General features: G+C 41.3%; 1 protein-coding gene across 1 annotated transcript in view; it reads right to left on the reverse strand.

The window, feature by feature from the left end:
• adamts13 (ADAM metallopeptidase with thrombospondin type 1 motif, 13) overlaps positions 1-11,036 on the reverse strand; it is a 14,264-nt gene extending 3,228 nt beyond the window's left edge. Inside the window, exons 1-21 of the mRNA XM_014160257.3 lie at positions 10,800-11,036; positions 10,388-10,454; positions 8,399-8,667; positions 8,106-8,271; positions 7,872-8,008; positions 7,659-7,742; positions 7,408-7,532; positions 7,143-7,289; positions 6,828-6,962; positions 6,511-6,661; positions 6,268-6,372; positions 5,992-6,149; positions 5,771-5,834; positions 1,853-1,979; positions 1,582-1,730; positions 1,348-1,468; positions 1,162-1,242; positions 888-1,069; positions 547-703; positions 276-405; positions 5-184 (exon numbers count right to left, since the gene is read on the reverse strand). Coding sequence (XP_014015732.2) covers positions 5-184; positions 276-405; positions 547-703; positions 888-1,069; positions 1,162-1,242; positions 1,348-1,468; positions 1,582-1,730; positions 1,853-1,979; positions 5,771-5,834; positions 5,992-6,149; positions 6,268-6,372; positions 6,511-6,661; positions 6,828-6,962; positions 7,143-7,289; positions 7,408-7,532; positions 7,659-7,742; positions 7,872-8,008; positions 8,106-8,271; positions 8,399-8,667; positions 10,388-10,454; positions 10,800-10,880 — 2,816 coding nt within the window. The 5' untranslated portion in view covers positions 10,881-11,036. The remainder of the gene's footprint in view (positions 1-4; positions 185-275; positions 406-546; positions 704-887; positions 1,070-1,161; positions 1,243-1,347; positions 1,469-1,581; positions 1,731-1,852; positions 1,980-5,770; positions 5,835-5,991; positions 6,150-6,267; positions 6,373-6,510; positions 6,662-6,827; positions 6,963-7,142; positions 7,290-7,407; positions 7,533-7,658; positions 7,743-7,871; positions 8,009-8,105; positions 8,272-8,398; positions 8,668-10,387; positions 10,455-10,799) is intronic.
• Positions 11,037-16,038: the final 5,002 nt, after the last annotated feature.

Here is a 16,038-nt window from a genome sequence, read left to right on the forward strand (position 1 = left end):
ATACCTTGCAGGGCAGGGTTGAAAGTTGCATGTATCCACTGATTGTGTGGCAGAGGGTTGTGGACATTCAGAAACTGCCACCTGTAGGACATCTGCTCCTTGCTTTTGAACACATCTCACAGGGCGTACTTTCTCTCCACCACCACACAAGGCACTGCAGGGCCCAAACTCTCCCATCTCCCAGCTGGAGAACACAACACAGGACATTGGTCAATCAGTTTGATGAAAGTTCAAGCGTTCTAGGTGTGACAGTGTGCAGTGAATGTAGAGTGGACCTGGGGGGACAGGCTGGGAGGTGACAGGTTGTCTGCTGAAGCAGGAGAAGGGGAGCTGAATCACAGTAGACCTCCTCCAGATGCTCCTTGGTGTCTTCATCCATACAGACATACATAGATTTCTGTATGCCTACAAGAAGAAGAGAGAACAGTGGCTCTATAAGAACAGTGACATTTGGAAAGCCCTAAAGTACTACCACAACAAACAAACAAAATATATTTATTCAACAATCATTTGTAAAAATGATTAAAAATTCAAAGTGACTCTTACCAGAGCCACAGGTGACAGAGCAGGATGTTGTAACAACAGTCCACTTGCCCCTGGGTATCTCTTTTATAAAAGCATTATTACTAATGGGAGTATAAAAGTGGTAGGTGATGTTTGGATTGGTTTGTTCTCCATATTCTTTTCCATATTTCCGATAGACCTGTAGGAGCAAAAAACAAATGTCATTATTCATTTCTATTTTGAGGAGTCAGCAAAGTTCTATATGTGTGTGTACATAGTGAATGGAGATACTGTTCCTCTTCTATATGTGTCTCTCACAGTTATCCCCTCTGATATTTGGAGTGTCTGTTGCCATATCTAGGAATGTCTCTCTCCCTGCTGACCTGTATGTGTGTCTCCTCTGTAACAGTTCCAGGCAGCAGCAGCTCCTCCATGAGAGGCAGGAGGTCAGGGGTCAGGTACAGACGATAAACCAGACGACCGTCCTCCAGAGGAGAGGGGTGAGTGATGTTTAACGCAATGCTGCCACTCCCAGACACAACATACTGATTCCCAATCAACACCGCTATGGGTAAAAACACCAGACACCTTGCTTATTGTCCTTTATATTATTTGGGGTTTCTTTTCAAACCACCCAAGGTCACCCCAGATACTCACCCAGGTGAGTGAAGACAGGTGCCCTGTTGACAATGTGAACCTGAGTGGCGTTTACTGGCAGGGTCAGGAATGTGACGTACTCTGAGAATCAATTAAGCAGGGAAAATCTAATTGAATTACTGGAATGAGATGGAGGTAGAAATGATCACTCTCCAGACTGAAGAATGGGGATATTTGAGCAGTTACCTCTGGCCTGACCACCACTGTAAGACTGAGAGGTGAGACTGCAAGAGGAGCCATCCCCTCCACACACCCCACACACATCCTCCACCTTCCCAGACTTCAACACTCCATCACAGCCAAACAGCTAGTGGAAGAAATTATTGCCCATTAGCTTATGAGGACATGTCACGTCTAATAATAATTTCTCAAAGCATCACTAGAACTCTCTAAGGTGGAGAAACCGAAGCAGGCCTTTACCTGGCACGTCCCTCCTAGACAAGCTGTCGTGGCACCAAGGGGAGCTGGACTGTCTGGTTCACAACGAGTCCCATCCACAAACTGAGACCCGCGGCTCACAATGAAGTTCTCTCCCTTACACTGGCACATGTACCTGCACTGTTCATCCCCTGGTCATGGGGGGAAATAAGAGGGATACAGTGGAGTCAGTAATGTAGTAGTTTGTCCTTTGTTTATTGCCCTCCATCCCAATGACCCAACCATTCCCCATTGGCAAGGTGTCTTGGCCCACCTGTGACAAAGCCTACAGCGGGGATCCAGGTGTAGAGGGAGGCCGTGTTGGGGGACAGGTACAGGGGCTGTAGATCTGTCTGGGAGCACTGCTCTGCCATGAAGGCCAGCTGGGTCCTTTCACACTGCTACTCAGACAGCATAGTGTGAGGGGAAGAATGCCGAACATTGCTTGTTGTGTTCACACCCTATGTTTCAGTTAACATCCTTTTGACGAGCAATTGAACTTTCGATCATAATAATCTTTTGAAGAGAAGCCACATTTCTATTTCCAATTCAACTTCCCTCATTCTACTCAAAGCATGTGTATGAAGTGATTTCAGTGCTAACAGAAACTGTATTTGAATTACTTAGTTTAGGATATATATTTTTTTCTGTAATATTTTTTCATTGGTAATGCATACATTTTATCATATAATTCATAATTTGAATAGAATTTTATGAATATTGCATTCAGTTTTAATTTAATATTCAAATTCAATATTTATATATTCATCTTCAATATGGTAGATATTGCATTCATTGTCTGTGCATCAAGTTTACAAACTTTTATTTCAAGTCTATCAAAGTTTCATATATTCAACTTCTCGGATACATTCAGATGCAGTGTCACGACTTCCGCCGAAGTCGGTCCCTCTCCTTGTTCGTTCGGCGGTCGACGTCACCGGTCTTCTAGCCATCGCCGATCCACCTTTCATTTTCCATTTGTTTTGTCTTTGTTTTCTACACACCTGGTTTCATTCCCCAATTACATGTCCATGTATTTAACCCTCTGTTTCCCCAATGTATTTGTGTGTGATTGTTTCTATGTTCATTTGGTACGTTATGGCTGGTTTTCAACGGGTGCTTGTTTTCACCCGTGCGTAATTGATCACCGTTTGTTGGTCAAGTGTATTGTTACCTTGTGCCTTTATTTTGAGTAAGTATGTTGCGCACTCATTCTGCTCTCCTACGCCTGACTTCCTGCACCAGCTACACCTACCTTCTGACATTCAGTTTTCAAATTCAGATCTCTCAATTCAAAACCTGAGACAGCCTCCTGGTACTTCGCAAGCCAGGAAAGGTAGAGGAGAAAATCTATAATCAAACGCTCTCTGTGTTTAAACAGAAATGACATGGGACTGCCAAGCAGAAGAAATATCAGCCCATGGAGAGAAGCACGAGATTGAATTTTACTCAACTTTCTAGAGCAGTGGTCACCAACCGGTCAATCGCGATCAACTGGTCAATCTCCAAAGCATTCCTAGTCAATCGGCAAACATTTCTGTAAAAAACCCGACAATATTTTTTTTTCATTAATCTCGGGCTGTTGGCGGTAAGTGCACCTGATTCAGCTGCCCTGTGTTCTGCGTAGACGAACTGTTGCCTTTTTGAACCATTTCATGTGTCTGGAGGTACCACCTCTGCCTTCCCGGCAGGCCGGAGAGCAAATCAAGTGCACTTAGGTCTACCGCTGGCCAAACGGATGGCTCAGATTATGGTATCCGCAGTAACATAACAGGCATAAAAGAAAGCTACAACAAAGTTGATACTGTGAGATTTCAAAGCGTTTAAAAGCTGCTGTTTTTATGAGTGAGTTCATGTTTATGTTCTTACGCTTCGAACACACTGACAGCGTCATTGCATTTTGGTACGCCCAGAATTACATTCATTTCCAATGAAACGCTGCGTTTGCCTTGCAGCATTGTGTTGCAGTGCATTCGGTGTGTTGCGTACGTGAAACTGTATGCATAAACGGCTTGACGGAAATGGGAGCAGAAGGTGAATGTTGAACTTTTGTTGCATACATATCCAGCTGGTGCTGCATACTATTTTGCGCAATGACGCTGTCGGTGTGTTTGAATTGAAGCGTTACGCTTCGATCACACCGACAGCATCATTGACCACTGTTCTAGAGTTTTCCCTGTTAACACTATCAATGTTTCCCTTTACTGTGGCAATTGTGATCGAATCAACGCAATATTAGCCACTTTCAATGCAAAATACTGAAACAAAATGAACTATGCAAGAGATTTTGTTGAAGGCAGAACGCATTGGAGTAGGACTCAGCCCGTACTCTACACAGATTGGTGCGGCATAACCATTCATAGCTGCAGTAGGCTTATATGCAAATGGACCATTGCCATATATGGATCTGTGCCATTTATTTTGAACTGGACTGTGTTTACAGCATGAGCGGTCGTGAGTAGATGCGCTTGTTTTGAGATTAAAGCGAGAGCTGCATGTAGCCACGTGTGCACATTTTGTTCACATCCTTTGCTAGTTAGTGAGTTATTATCTCAGTTATAGATCATTTGTAGTCAGCAATAGGGGAGTGATTACTTCCTACAAGAGCACAAAACATGTACATTTCTAGACATCTTTGAAAAGCAAGTCAGGTAAAGAGCTTTTTCTGTCTTAAAGGGGCAGTGTTGTATTTTGAGACAGGCTTGAATAAGCTAAATAGCCAATAGGCAGAGGGTAGCATAATTTGTCTGATTCTCTATATTAATGGTATGAGAATAATAATGCATCTTATTTTGTAAAGTGGTTTCTTGCATCAGAAAAGGACAAGTGGATAAATGGGTTAATGTCAAGCCCTGCATGTTTTTTTTTTCAAAAGTCTCATGGAATGTAGGCCTACATTGAACACCACACATTGGCTGCTACTGTAGGCTGAATGATAGAACAGCTATTTCCATGTTAAAATGAGAAGCATTTTTCTCCATCATTTTGATCAAATAGTCACAGTAGCCTACTTGACCACTGTTAAAACTGTGACTTAAAGCAGGTGCTGCCTCAGTGTTCACAGTAAACGCGACCTGGAAGTTGTACAGAATTTTCACAACGTTGAAGTTTGCGCTCAGGAGACCTGAAATTTGCTTAGTGACAAAAAAATTGAGGGAACATTGGAAGGGAGTGTCACAAAAACCGCAGTTTGGCCCCGACAAGAATATAGTGGAATAGCCCTGTCATAGCCCTTCTAAGGATAGCCTTTCCATTCCTTATTTAATCTTACTCTGACTGGGTTCAAACCAGGTCTCCTGCATGTCACAAGACTGTGTTAGCCCACTTAGCTAAAGCCCACAGGAATGAGTTCAGGAAGCTAACTCAAGTCTCCAGCAAGCTTACTCATCAAAAGAGCGTGGTTCATTGAACCATCTTGGTTATATTTTACCCCCCTTTGACCTCATACTTAGAGATCACGGCACCAATTGAACTAACTGGTTTCGAAATCAGGCCTACTGCACAACAAAACTTTCTGCGGAAAAAAAAAAGAAGCAGACAGATCTGTGCAACGCATTTAATGAGAGTGCAACAGAGGTGGTTTGGTGATCCATGAATATGATGAGCAACCTTGCCTGAGACCTGAAGACGTGTTAGTTTGACTGATGGGGTTCTAACCCAGGTCTCCTGTGCGCCAAATTCATAGGAAATAAAATGCATTCCACTGTCAGTTTACCACTATCTGTGCTCCTCTACCGTTCGTGGCTGGCAAAGTACCAGGAAGTTGTCTCTGGTTTTGAATCTGAATTTAGAGAACTGAATTTTGGGAATGTTAGTTTGTAAACTTGATACATAGAAAATGAATGCAATATCTACCATATTGAAACGGAATATATAAATATATAAATATTGAATTTGAATATTAAATAGAAATTGAATTGAAAAACTGTATGCTATATACTACATTCAATTAATTTTCAAATCATGAAATATGAATTCCATGATACAATTTGTGCATTACAAATAAAACAATGTTACATTGAAATTCAATACAAGTAAAAAAAATAAAAATGTTAGCACTGAAATCGCTCCATACATGTGCATACATACACTTACAGTACTCACTGCACAGAATAAATGGTGCAACAATTTACCTTGTAAAAATGACCTACGGAGGCCACTGTAAACATAAACATGACCTGTGGAGTTTTACCTGCTGGTGACAAAGTTCAGCCTCTGTATCCCTGCCCTTGCAATCATTCCCACCAAATGCAGGTCTGGAAATTAAAACTTTTTTTAAATGAAAATTATGAAGACATCCATCAAGAATGATAAACTGTTTGGCTAATCTCATTTGCCAGAAATGTACCACTTGAACTTGAGGAGTCATGAGAACTAGTGTTGTAATTGGGCCTGACTGTTGTTTCTTGTTACCGTGGGTTGTTGCATTGCCTGGTCCGGGAAGTAACGCCCCCACCACATATCCGTGAGCATGGGGAGAACTGGGACCAGCTGGACCAGGACCCGTGCACCACCACAGAGGAAGAGGGGCTGAGCTGGTCTGGGGACACACAGCGGCCCTTCAGGCACCACTAGAGGATGTACAGGGTTAGAGGTCAGGGCTGCTTTCATTTCAACCCAAATGTTGCATACTTTGACCAAACATAGTCATAGTGATTGAATGTGACTAGTGATAACATAAGGCTGTACCTGGTTGGGTGCACACTCTGTCCCATCCAACAGAGGCACCAGCAGGCGTTTACATGAGCTGTTGTCATCAGGTTTGATGTGGCAGGAGAGAACACGGCACACAGGCTGACAGGAGTAAAGAATTAACCAGACAGAGCTATAGATACTGTCAACATCCTGTATAACCAGTCTTATTTCTACAGAATAACCATGATAGTATAATCACAGAAGTGGCTACCATTAATGTCATAATGTGTCCCTTACCAGGTCAGTGTTGGTGAAGGAGCACGCCCTGGCGGTGCTACCAAACGCTATCCGGCACTGGTCGTCCACGCCATAGTAAAGGCCTGGCTTCCAGTCTTGCAGAGAGCCAACCAGGACAGGCAAGTCTTTCACACACTCAGCCTTGCCTTCACTGGAATAGCATTACAAACACATATCTTACTCTCATCACCAGCCTTCTACAATACTCACTGTTGTGTACAGTACCACTGACCATTATTACATTTCTGCAGAGTAATCTACTTATGATGAACAGTTCATTATTAAGAGTCCATGTGAGAAACAGCTGGCATGCTTACCTGAAGAATGTGTACAGCTGCTGTCTGCTGCACTGGGACCAGGTGAGATCCACACTGTTGTAGCCTCCATCAGAGGCCATCATATAGCCACTGCTGCTGCATGTGTTACCGGTCCCATCATGGTTTATACCAAAGCTGGGGGAAAGAAGTGAAGATTACTAACTGTAGCTCATCCCATGCTATTGACAATGTCTTACCTGTGGCCTATCTCATGCCACTCGGTCTTACCTGTGGCCAAAGCTTTTGATAGTTGCTTAAATAAAATTCAGTTTTTAATGGTGAGCGAGTGTTGTGCCTTTTTCCTTTTCAAATTACCTGTGGCCTATCTCATGAGCGATGGTGATGCCCAGATCAAAGCCTGTGTCCTCTGTGATTACACAACTCCATTGGCTAGAACATGCCCCGCCTAGCTGGGCCACGCCCCTCACCTGCTTGTTCCCATTGGGCAGCTCCAGATCAAATCTGGTTGAGGACAAACAAATTACAGTAAAGTAAAACCACAAGATTTACAATTATATAAATGTTCTAACTTCAGATTGAACTTGAAAAAAATAGCACAGGATAAAGTACAATGACCTACCTTGTGATGTATAACACAAGGTCAGCATGCAGGGGGTCTGTGTCATTAGAGGGGATGACCCTTCTGGCCCACTCACACACACTCCTCAGAGACGAGGAGATGTTGGTGGAGATGTTAATCTCTGGCTGAAAGTGAGAACATGGCACTCTGAGAGGGAAGTGTTCTTCTGGCTCCTCAGCCAGGCCTCCATGGCAGACTAGCCCACCCAGGTGTGTGTGGTGTGGGGTGGACAGACATTGTCAGACACTGACCTCTGGTTCTGAGAGGATGATCATGCGGACCAGATGCACTCTCATGTTGGCTCCCAGTGTCATGTCCCTCAGCAGCTCTGAGGCCTGTGGGAACATAACAGGACACACCAACACTGGATGACCACTTTCAATAATCATTTAGATGCCTGACGCAAACAATAACAAACAGACAAAGACAGGCAGGCAGGCAAACGGGCAGGCAGACAGACTCACAATGTTGAGGTTGGTAAGTATGTATCTCTCTGTGTCCTGCCTGTGAACCAGCTGCACGTCAGGCGCCACCACCACTAGCAGCTCCAGGTGGGTCACCTCAGGCATTATAGCTGACCTTCGGCTACGCAACCTCTTCACTGTCAGGATGAAGACAAAAAGAGCAGTATGCTAATAGAATGTGCGAGGATGAAGTATGAAACATTAAATACAATGCTATAATGCTTGAACACTGACTGTGAGAGTGTCTGGGAGGGCCTCTGGCAGTAAATGGCTGGTGGAACACCAGATGAGGTGTTCCTGGACTGGAACAGTTTCTGGCTTCAGTCAGATGAATGTGTTTTTGAAGCACTGGCTGAATGTATAGTCTCTCCTTCTCTTTACCTGCAACAACCAGGCCTTGCTGTTGGAAATAAAACAACATTTGCAATCCAAATTCATTTAAGAGAATTCTGAATGTTAAAGACAGAATAACAGTATAAATAAATAAGTAAACTGTAGAATTGTTTGTCTTAACTTGGAAAACATACCATTTTCCTGGCACAGATGGTGAGAAATCCTTTAGTTGAAGGAGGATGTAGAACTTTGGCCTGCTGACAACACATGGCATGCCTTTTCCTTATGATGTTGAGAGTGGTGTTCCGAGCTGTCTCTAATGTGGACTGACAGGAGAAGGACTGCTTCCTCTCCCCGAGCCCCAGCACAAAGCGCTTCCCTTCGGTCTCGAAGGAGCATCGCCAGGGGCCAGTGTGGAGCTCCGTAGAGGCACAGTCTGTCCAGATGAGCTGAAACTCAGGCACTGGGGTGAGAAAGGTTACAATACTGTACAGTGGGAAGAAAAAGTATGTGAACCCTTTAGAGTTATCTGGATTTCTGCATAAATTGGTCATAAAATGTTATCTGATCTTTATTTAAGTCCCAACAATAGAGCAACACAGTCTGCTTAAACTAATAACACAAACAATTATAATTGCTCATGTCTTTATTGAACACGCCATGTAACCATTCACAGTGCAGGTTAGAAAAGTATGTGAAGCCTTGGATTTAATAACTGGTTGACCCTCCTTTGGCAGCAATAACCTCAACCAAACGTGTTCTGTAGTTGCGGCTCAGACCTGCACAACGGTCAGGAGGAATTATTTGACCATTCCTCTTTACAAAACTGTTTCATTTCCACAATATTCTTGGGATGTCTGGTGTGAACCGCTCTCTTGAGGTCTTGCCACAGCATCTCAATCGGGTTGAGGTCAGGACTGACTGGGCCAGTCCAGAAGGTATATTTTCTTCTGTTCAAGCCATTCTGTTGTTGATTTACTTCTGTCTTTTGGGTTGTTGTCCTGTTGCATCACCTAACTTCTGTTGAGCTTTAATTGGCAGACAAATGGCCTTACATTCTCCTGCTAAATGTCTTGATAAACTTTGGGATTCATTTTTCCGTCGATGATAGCAAGCTGTCCAGGCGCTGAGGCAGCAAAGCAGCCCCAAACCATGATGCTCCCTCCACCATAGTTTACAGTTGGGATGAGGTTTTGATGTTGGTGTGATGTGACTTTTTTTCTCCACACATTGTGTTGTGTGTTCTTTCCAAACAACACAACTTTAGTTTCGTCTGTCCACTGCAGATTTTGCCAGTAGCTCTGTGGAATATCCAGGTGCTCTCTTGCGAACTTCAGACGTGCAGCAATGTTATTGTTGGACAGCAGTGTCTTCTTCCATGGTGTCCTCCCATGAACACCATTCTTGTTTAGTGTTTTACGTATTGTAGACTCGCCAACAGAGATGTTAGCATCTCCAGAGATTTCTGTAAGTCTTTAGCTGACACTCTAGGATTCTTCTTAACCTCATTGAGCATTCTGCGCTGTGCTCTTGCAGTCATCTTTGCAGGACAGGCGCTCCTAGGGAGAGTAGCAACAGTGCTGAAATTTCTCCATTTATAGACAATTTGTCTTACCGTGGACTGACTTTTAGAGATACTTTTGTAACCCTTTCCAGCTTTATGCAGGGCAACAATTCTTAATCTTACTGTAGGTCTTCTGAGATGTCTTTTGTTTGAGGCATGGTCAGCATCCGGCAATGCTTCTTGTGAATAGGAAACTCAAATTTTGTGTGTGTTTTTTTTATGGGGCAGTGCAGCTCTAATCAAAATCTCCAATCTTGTGTCATTGATTTGACTCCAGGTTAGTTGACTCCTGACTCCAATTAGCTTTTGGGGAAGTCATTAGTCTAGAGGTTCACATACTTTTTCCAACCCACACTGTGAATGTTTAAATTATGTATTCAATATAGACAAGAAAAATACAATCATTTGTGTGTTATTAGTTTAAGCACACTGTGTTTGTCTATTGTTGTGACTTAGCTGAAGATCTGATCAATTGTTATGTCAAATGTATGCAGAAATCCAGAGAATTCCAAAGGGTTCACATACATTTTCTTGCCATGTATGTGAATTATTGTATCCACCATAATGGTTCAGTAGCTCACTGTAACCGTATGGAAACTGTGTCATTATTCAGTCATACCTGAGGTAGCAGAGTCAGTACCAAAATAAAACACCATGTCCTTTTGATCCAAGGAGTGCAGAAATAGCTGGAGAGGGGATACAAATTAAATGTTGGGGTCATTTTGTGAGCAGCAACATGAGGATTAGATTCACTAATCCATTCCTGGTTTGTATACAGTATGACAGATTACAGCAGGCCTATGTCCATGAGGAGCACAATCAACTGAACAACAATAATATCTCTACAGAACCCCTGAAAAATGTAACTTTTAAGTGTATCATACAACTGAGATCCTGTGAAACCTGTGATCTGCCTCTGTAGGTAGAGATTTCCGCAGGACGATAAACAGCGCAAGTTGAGGAGGTCAATGTACTTTGCAGATGTCACAAACAGAAGAATCACCAACCACATCCCTGTGTTTTCCACTTACCTCCTCCAATGGAGATCTCATTAGTATTGCTGTGGAGCCTGGCAGCACTGACAGCAGACAGAGCAGCGCCAAGGCTGCCATGTTTCCCCTCTCCTCTCCCTGTGGGACCACACCACACACTACCTGGCCTTGCTATATATCTATCAGAGTAAGAGGACCAAGATCTTCCTTCCAGGCGAGTCTGATAAGACCCAGCCAAATGGGGAAGTGGCAAACAAGTTTACTAAAACATCAGGGGCAGTAGTTGATAAGTGACAGACTTCATTTGTTGATTTTCACTGTGGGAGTAGGTGAAAAGAGCAATGCCAGCTGATTGGTTGGTTGGTGAACACTGATGTTTATTCTATTGGTCACTGGATGTCACATTTCTCCACAAACTCACTCCTTGCTTGTTTCATGTACAGTATTTTGTTAGTGACGTAGTACTTACTGTAAGACGAAACGTTCCATGAGAGTTAATACATGGAAATGCCATTATGTGCAATGGTTATAAATAACCTTTTGAACTTGACAACTTGTTGATTATACCAATTTCCAGCAATGACTTTCTAAGTGTGTAAATCAAAGAAAAAATAAATTGTTAATTTGGCCTTGTCATTTTCACAGAAGCTCTAAACTGAATTTATACAAGTTCACACATACAGTATCATAAATGCTGCAGGTCATTTTTGTAAGTGTAATATAGTACCACCAGAGGACAGACAAGGCCCACTGTAACATTACAGATGTACTTTAGAAGGACTGAATGCTGCTTAGATTTTATTTAACTAGGCAAGTCAGTTAAGAACAAATTCTTATTTACAATGACAGCCTACCGGGAACAGTGGGTTAGCTGCCTTTTTCAGGGGCAGAACGACAGATTTTTACCTTGTCAGCTCAGGGATTTGATGCAGCAACCTTTCGTTTACTGGCCCAATGCTCTAACCACTAGGCAACCTGCTGACCCCTGTAGATGTGATGTCCACCAGCCTGGTCTCATAGACTAGATAATACCTAACAAAGTAAATTAAAATGAGTATGATCTGTTTGGTATGGTTACATAAGACAGGTTACTTAAGGTCAAAATCGAAAGGAGGGTGGTTGGTCAGGCTAGATGGGTGGTGTATAATGTGAATGTCTAGCAACCCGAAGGTTGCGTGTTCATATCTCGTCACAGACAACTTTAGCTAATTAGCAGCTTTGCAACTACTTAGCATGTTAGCTAATCCTAGCCTTAACCTAACTCCTAACCTTAAGCCCTAGCTAACGTTAGCCTCCAGATATTGTAATTTGTAACGTATCATAAGTACTGCAAATTCTTAACATATGTTACGAATTACAATATGTAAATATCATAACAAATGGATGATGGACATCTACAAATTAATACATACCAAACGTAACATATCATACAAATGGATGATGGACATCTACAAATTAATACATACCAAACGTAACATATCATACCAAATGGATGATGGACATCTACAAATTAATACATACCAAACGTAACATATCATACCAAATGGATGATGGACATCTACAAATTAATACATACCAAACGTAACATATCATACCAAATGGATGATGGACATCTACAAATTAATACATACCAAATGTAACATATCATACCAAATGGATGATGGACATCTACAAATTAATACATACCAAACGTAACATATCATACCAAATGGATGATGGACATCTACAAATTAATACATACCAAACGTAACATATCATACCAAATGGATGATGGACATCTACAAATTAGTACATACCAAATGTAACATATCATACTCATTTGAGTGCATCTCTCTCTCTGTCCCTCCCTCTCCACAGTGGGCATAGTTTATCTCTATAAAGCTGGTCCCATCTGCCATTAGTCGGCTAGATATCTGCCTGTTGTCAGTCTGAATTAACAGCTGGGTATCAGGCCGTATACCAACAGAGCTGCTATATTGAAACCTGCTTCCCCCTTGGAATTGCTGCCACCTGCTGAGAGATTATCCTGCTGGTTTGGAAAATGGTGCTGTAGGCCAGGGGTTTTCAAACCTCAACTGTTCCATGTATTTGAACTATTTCACTTTTAACTATTTCACAGCTAGCACACCTGATTCCACCTGTCAACTATTCATCAAGCCCGTGAATAGGTGAATCAGGTGAGCTAGTTCAGGAAAAATAAGAACAAGTTAAACCTCTGGGGGTCCCCGAAGAGAGGTTTGAAAACCACACAGGCTACCTGTAAACCAGACACTGAAAAAGGATAGAAACAGGTTGACAACTTTAAGTTAACTGTGCTGAAGGAGTATTTCCCAGTATGTATGGTTTCCCTCTCAGACTGGATCTCCAACATTATGCAGAGTGGATATGGCCTGAATACAGTACCACCATGAGATACCTGTTTATTGGTTGTCCTTATTCACTCACTTGAAATATGTGGCATCCAGCAAGTGCCTACTAATGTTTCTACCTCATAGTACATTAGCTTCATTATATGCCCTTACTGTACACTTAACATATACACTGTGGCTCACCACTGTTCTAATCTAAAACATCCTTTCCTAGTCAACTCTTTATGTATTTCCCTTTGAAATTACCAAATGTTCATGATAATTAATTAACTTTGTCCTGCTAAAGTAAATTGGCCTGGAGTCATGAAGTTCAATCTAACATACAAGATTGTAATTATTTGCCTTTCTCCTGGTGTTTTTAATTTCAGTATTTGCTGGTCTTTATTGATCTGCAGGCATTGCTGTGCTGATGGAGTAAGTCTGTCACTTGTGATTAATCAAATCTGCATTCCTTTGGAAAGTTTTCTCCTTGACTATTTATGAAAGTGCCATAATGATTGATCTGATGCTTAGAAAATGGTAGAGCAGCGCTTAAAAACATCAGCACTAATACCCTCAAAACATCCTTTTTGGATGTTTCCATTAATTGTTTTTGGGGCTTCGTTTTTTGCAGGAAGGTTGCTGTCTTTTCACAGTTCTAATGTAATAAAGCATCTGTAAAATCTGTCTTCACAGAGGGAATCTGTGCAATATTTCCCTCTATTGAAGGATCTTTTATTGCATCCCCCATGCTGTGCCAGGCATGGAAATTCAAGTCAATCAGTTACCATTTAGACAGGTTTAGCCATATACTGCTTCAATAGAACATCCAACAGATTGGGCTGGAAAATTATTACATTATTATTGTTGGGTTAAGATATTCACTATAATATACTATATGGACATGAAGAGTGTTGATAGTAGAGGTCGACCGATTATGATTTTTCAACGCTGATATTATTGGAGATTAAAAAAAAAAGCTATCGATTAATCGGCCGATTTTTATATATATATTTGTAATAATGACAATTACAACAATACTGAATGAACACTTTTTTTATTTTAACTTAATATAATACATCAATAAAATCAATTTAGTCTCAAATAAATAATGAAACCTGTTCAATTTGGTTTAAATAATGCAAAAACAAAGTGTTGGAGAAGAAAGTAAAAGTGCAATATTTGCCGTGTTGGAAAAGAAAGTAAAAGTGCAATATTTGCCATGTAAAAAAGCTAACGTTTAAGTTCCTTGCTCAGAACATGAGAACATTTGAAAGCTGGTGGTTCCTTTTAACATGAGTCTTCAATATTCCCAGGTAAGATGTTTTAGGTTGTAGTTATTATAAGACTATTTCTCTCTATACCATTTGTTTCATATACCTTTGACCATTGGATGTTCTTATAGGCACTATAATATTGCCAGCCTAATCTCGGGAGTTGATAGGCTTGAAGTCATAAACAGCGCAATGCTTGAAGCACAGCGAAGAGCTGCTGGCAAATGCAGGAAAGTGCTGTTTGAATGAATGCTTACGAGCCTGCTGCTGCCTACCGCCGCTCAGTCAGACTGCTCTATCAAATATCAAATCATAGACTTAATTATAATATAATAACACACAGAAATATGAGTCTTAGGTCATTAATATCGTCAAATCCGGAAACTTTCATTTAAAAAACAAAACGTTTACTCTCAGTGAAATACGGAACTGTTCCATATTTTATCTAACGGGTGGCATCCCTAAGTCTAAATATTGCTGTTACATTGCACAACCTTCAACGTTATGTCATTATTATGTACAATTCTGGCAAATTAATTATGGTCTTTGTTAGGAAGAAATGGTCTTCACACAGTTCGCTACGAGCCAGGCAGCCCAAACTGCTGCATAAACCCTGACTCTGTTTGCACAGAACGCAAGAGAAGTGACACAATTTCCCTAGTTAAAAGAAATTCATGTAAGCAGGCAATATTAACTAAATATGCAGGTTTAAAAATATATACATGTGTATTGATTTTAAGAAAGGCATTGATGTTTATGGTTAGGTACACATTGGTGCAACGACAGTGCTTTTTTCGCAAATGCGCTTGTTAAATCATCACCCATTTGGCAAAGTAGGCTGTGATTCGATGATAAATTAACAGGCACCGCATCGATTATATGCAACGCAGGACAAGCTAGATAAACTAGTAATATCATCAACCATGTGTAGTTAACTAGTGATTATGTTAAGATTGATTGTTTTTTATAAGATAGGTTTAATGCTAGCTAGCAACTTACCTTGGCTCTTTGCTGTACTCACGTAAAAGGTAGTCAGCCTGCCACGCAGTCTCCTCATAGAGTGCAATGTAATCGGCCATAATCGGTGTCCAAAAAATGCCGATTACCGATTGTTATGAAAACTTGAAATCGGCCCTAATTAATCGGCCATTCCGATTAATCGGTCGACCTCTAGTTGATAGCGGTGGATATGATAACACAAATACTCTATATTAGTTGCCTTGCATAAAGTCTAGAGATTGGAGCACAGTTCAGATCTTGTGTGCTACACAACATGTCTCTCAGTATTAACATGGAATAATTCTTTCAAATTGCAACATTAGGTCATTATTTAAAATTATTCATGACCATATCAGTCATAATACAAAGATGCTGTGAGTTTCAATGAGAAAGAACCAAAAGTGGAAAATACTACAATATAATGTCAAAATGGTACTACTACTACTATTATCTTTATCTTTACAGCCTTCCCTGTAGCTCAGTTGGTAGAGCATGGTGTTTGCAACACCAGGGTTGTGGGTTCGATTCCCACGGGGGGCCAGCACAGAAAAAAATGTATGAAATTGTATGAAATGTATGCATTCACTACTGTAAGTCGCTCTGGATAAGAGCATCTGCTAAATGACTAAAATGTAAAATGTAAATCTTCGAAGTTTA

Source organism: Salmo salar, chromosome 20 (assembly GCF_965601325.2).
Source record: "Salmo salar chromosome 20, fSalSal1, whole genome shotgun sequence".
Taxonomy (NCBI): domain Eukaryota; kingdom Metazoa; phylum Chordata; class Actinopteri; order Salmoniformes; family Salmonidae; genus Salmo; species Salmo salar.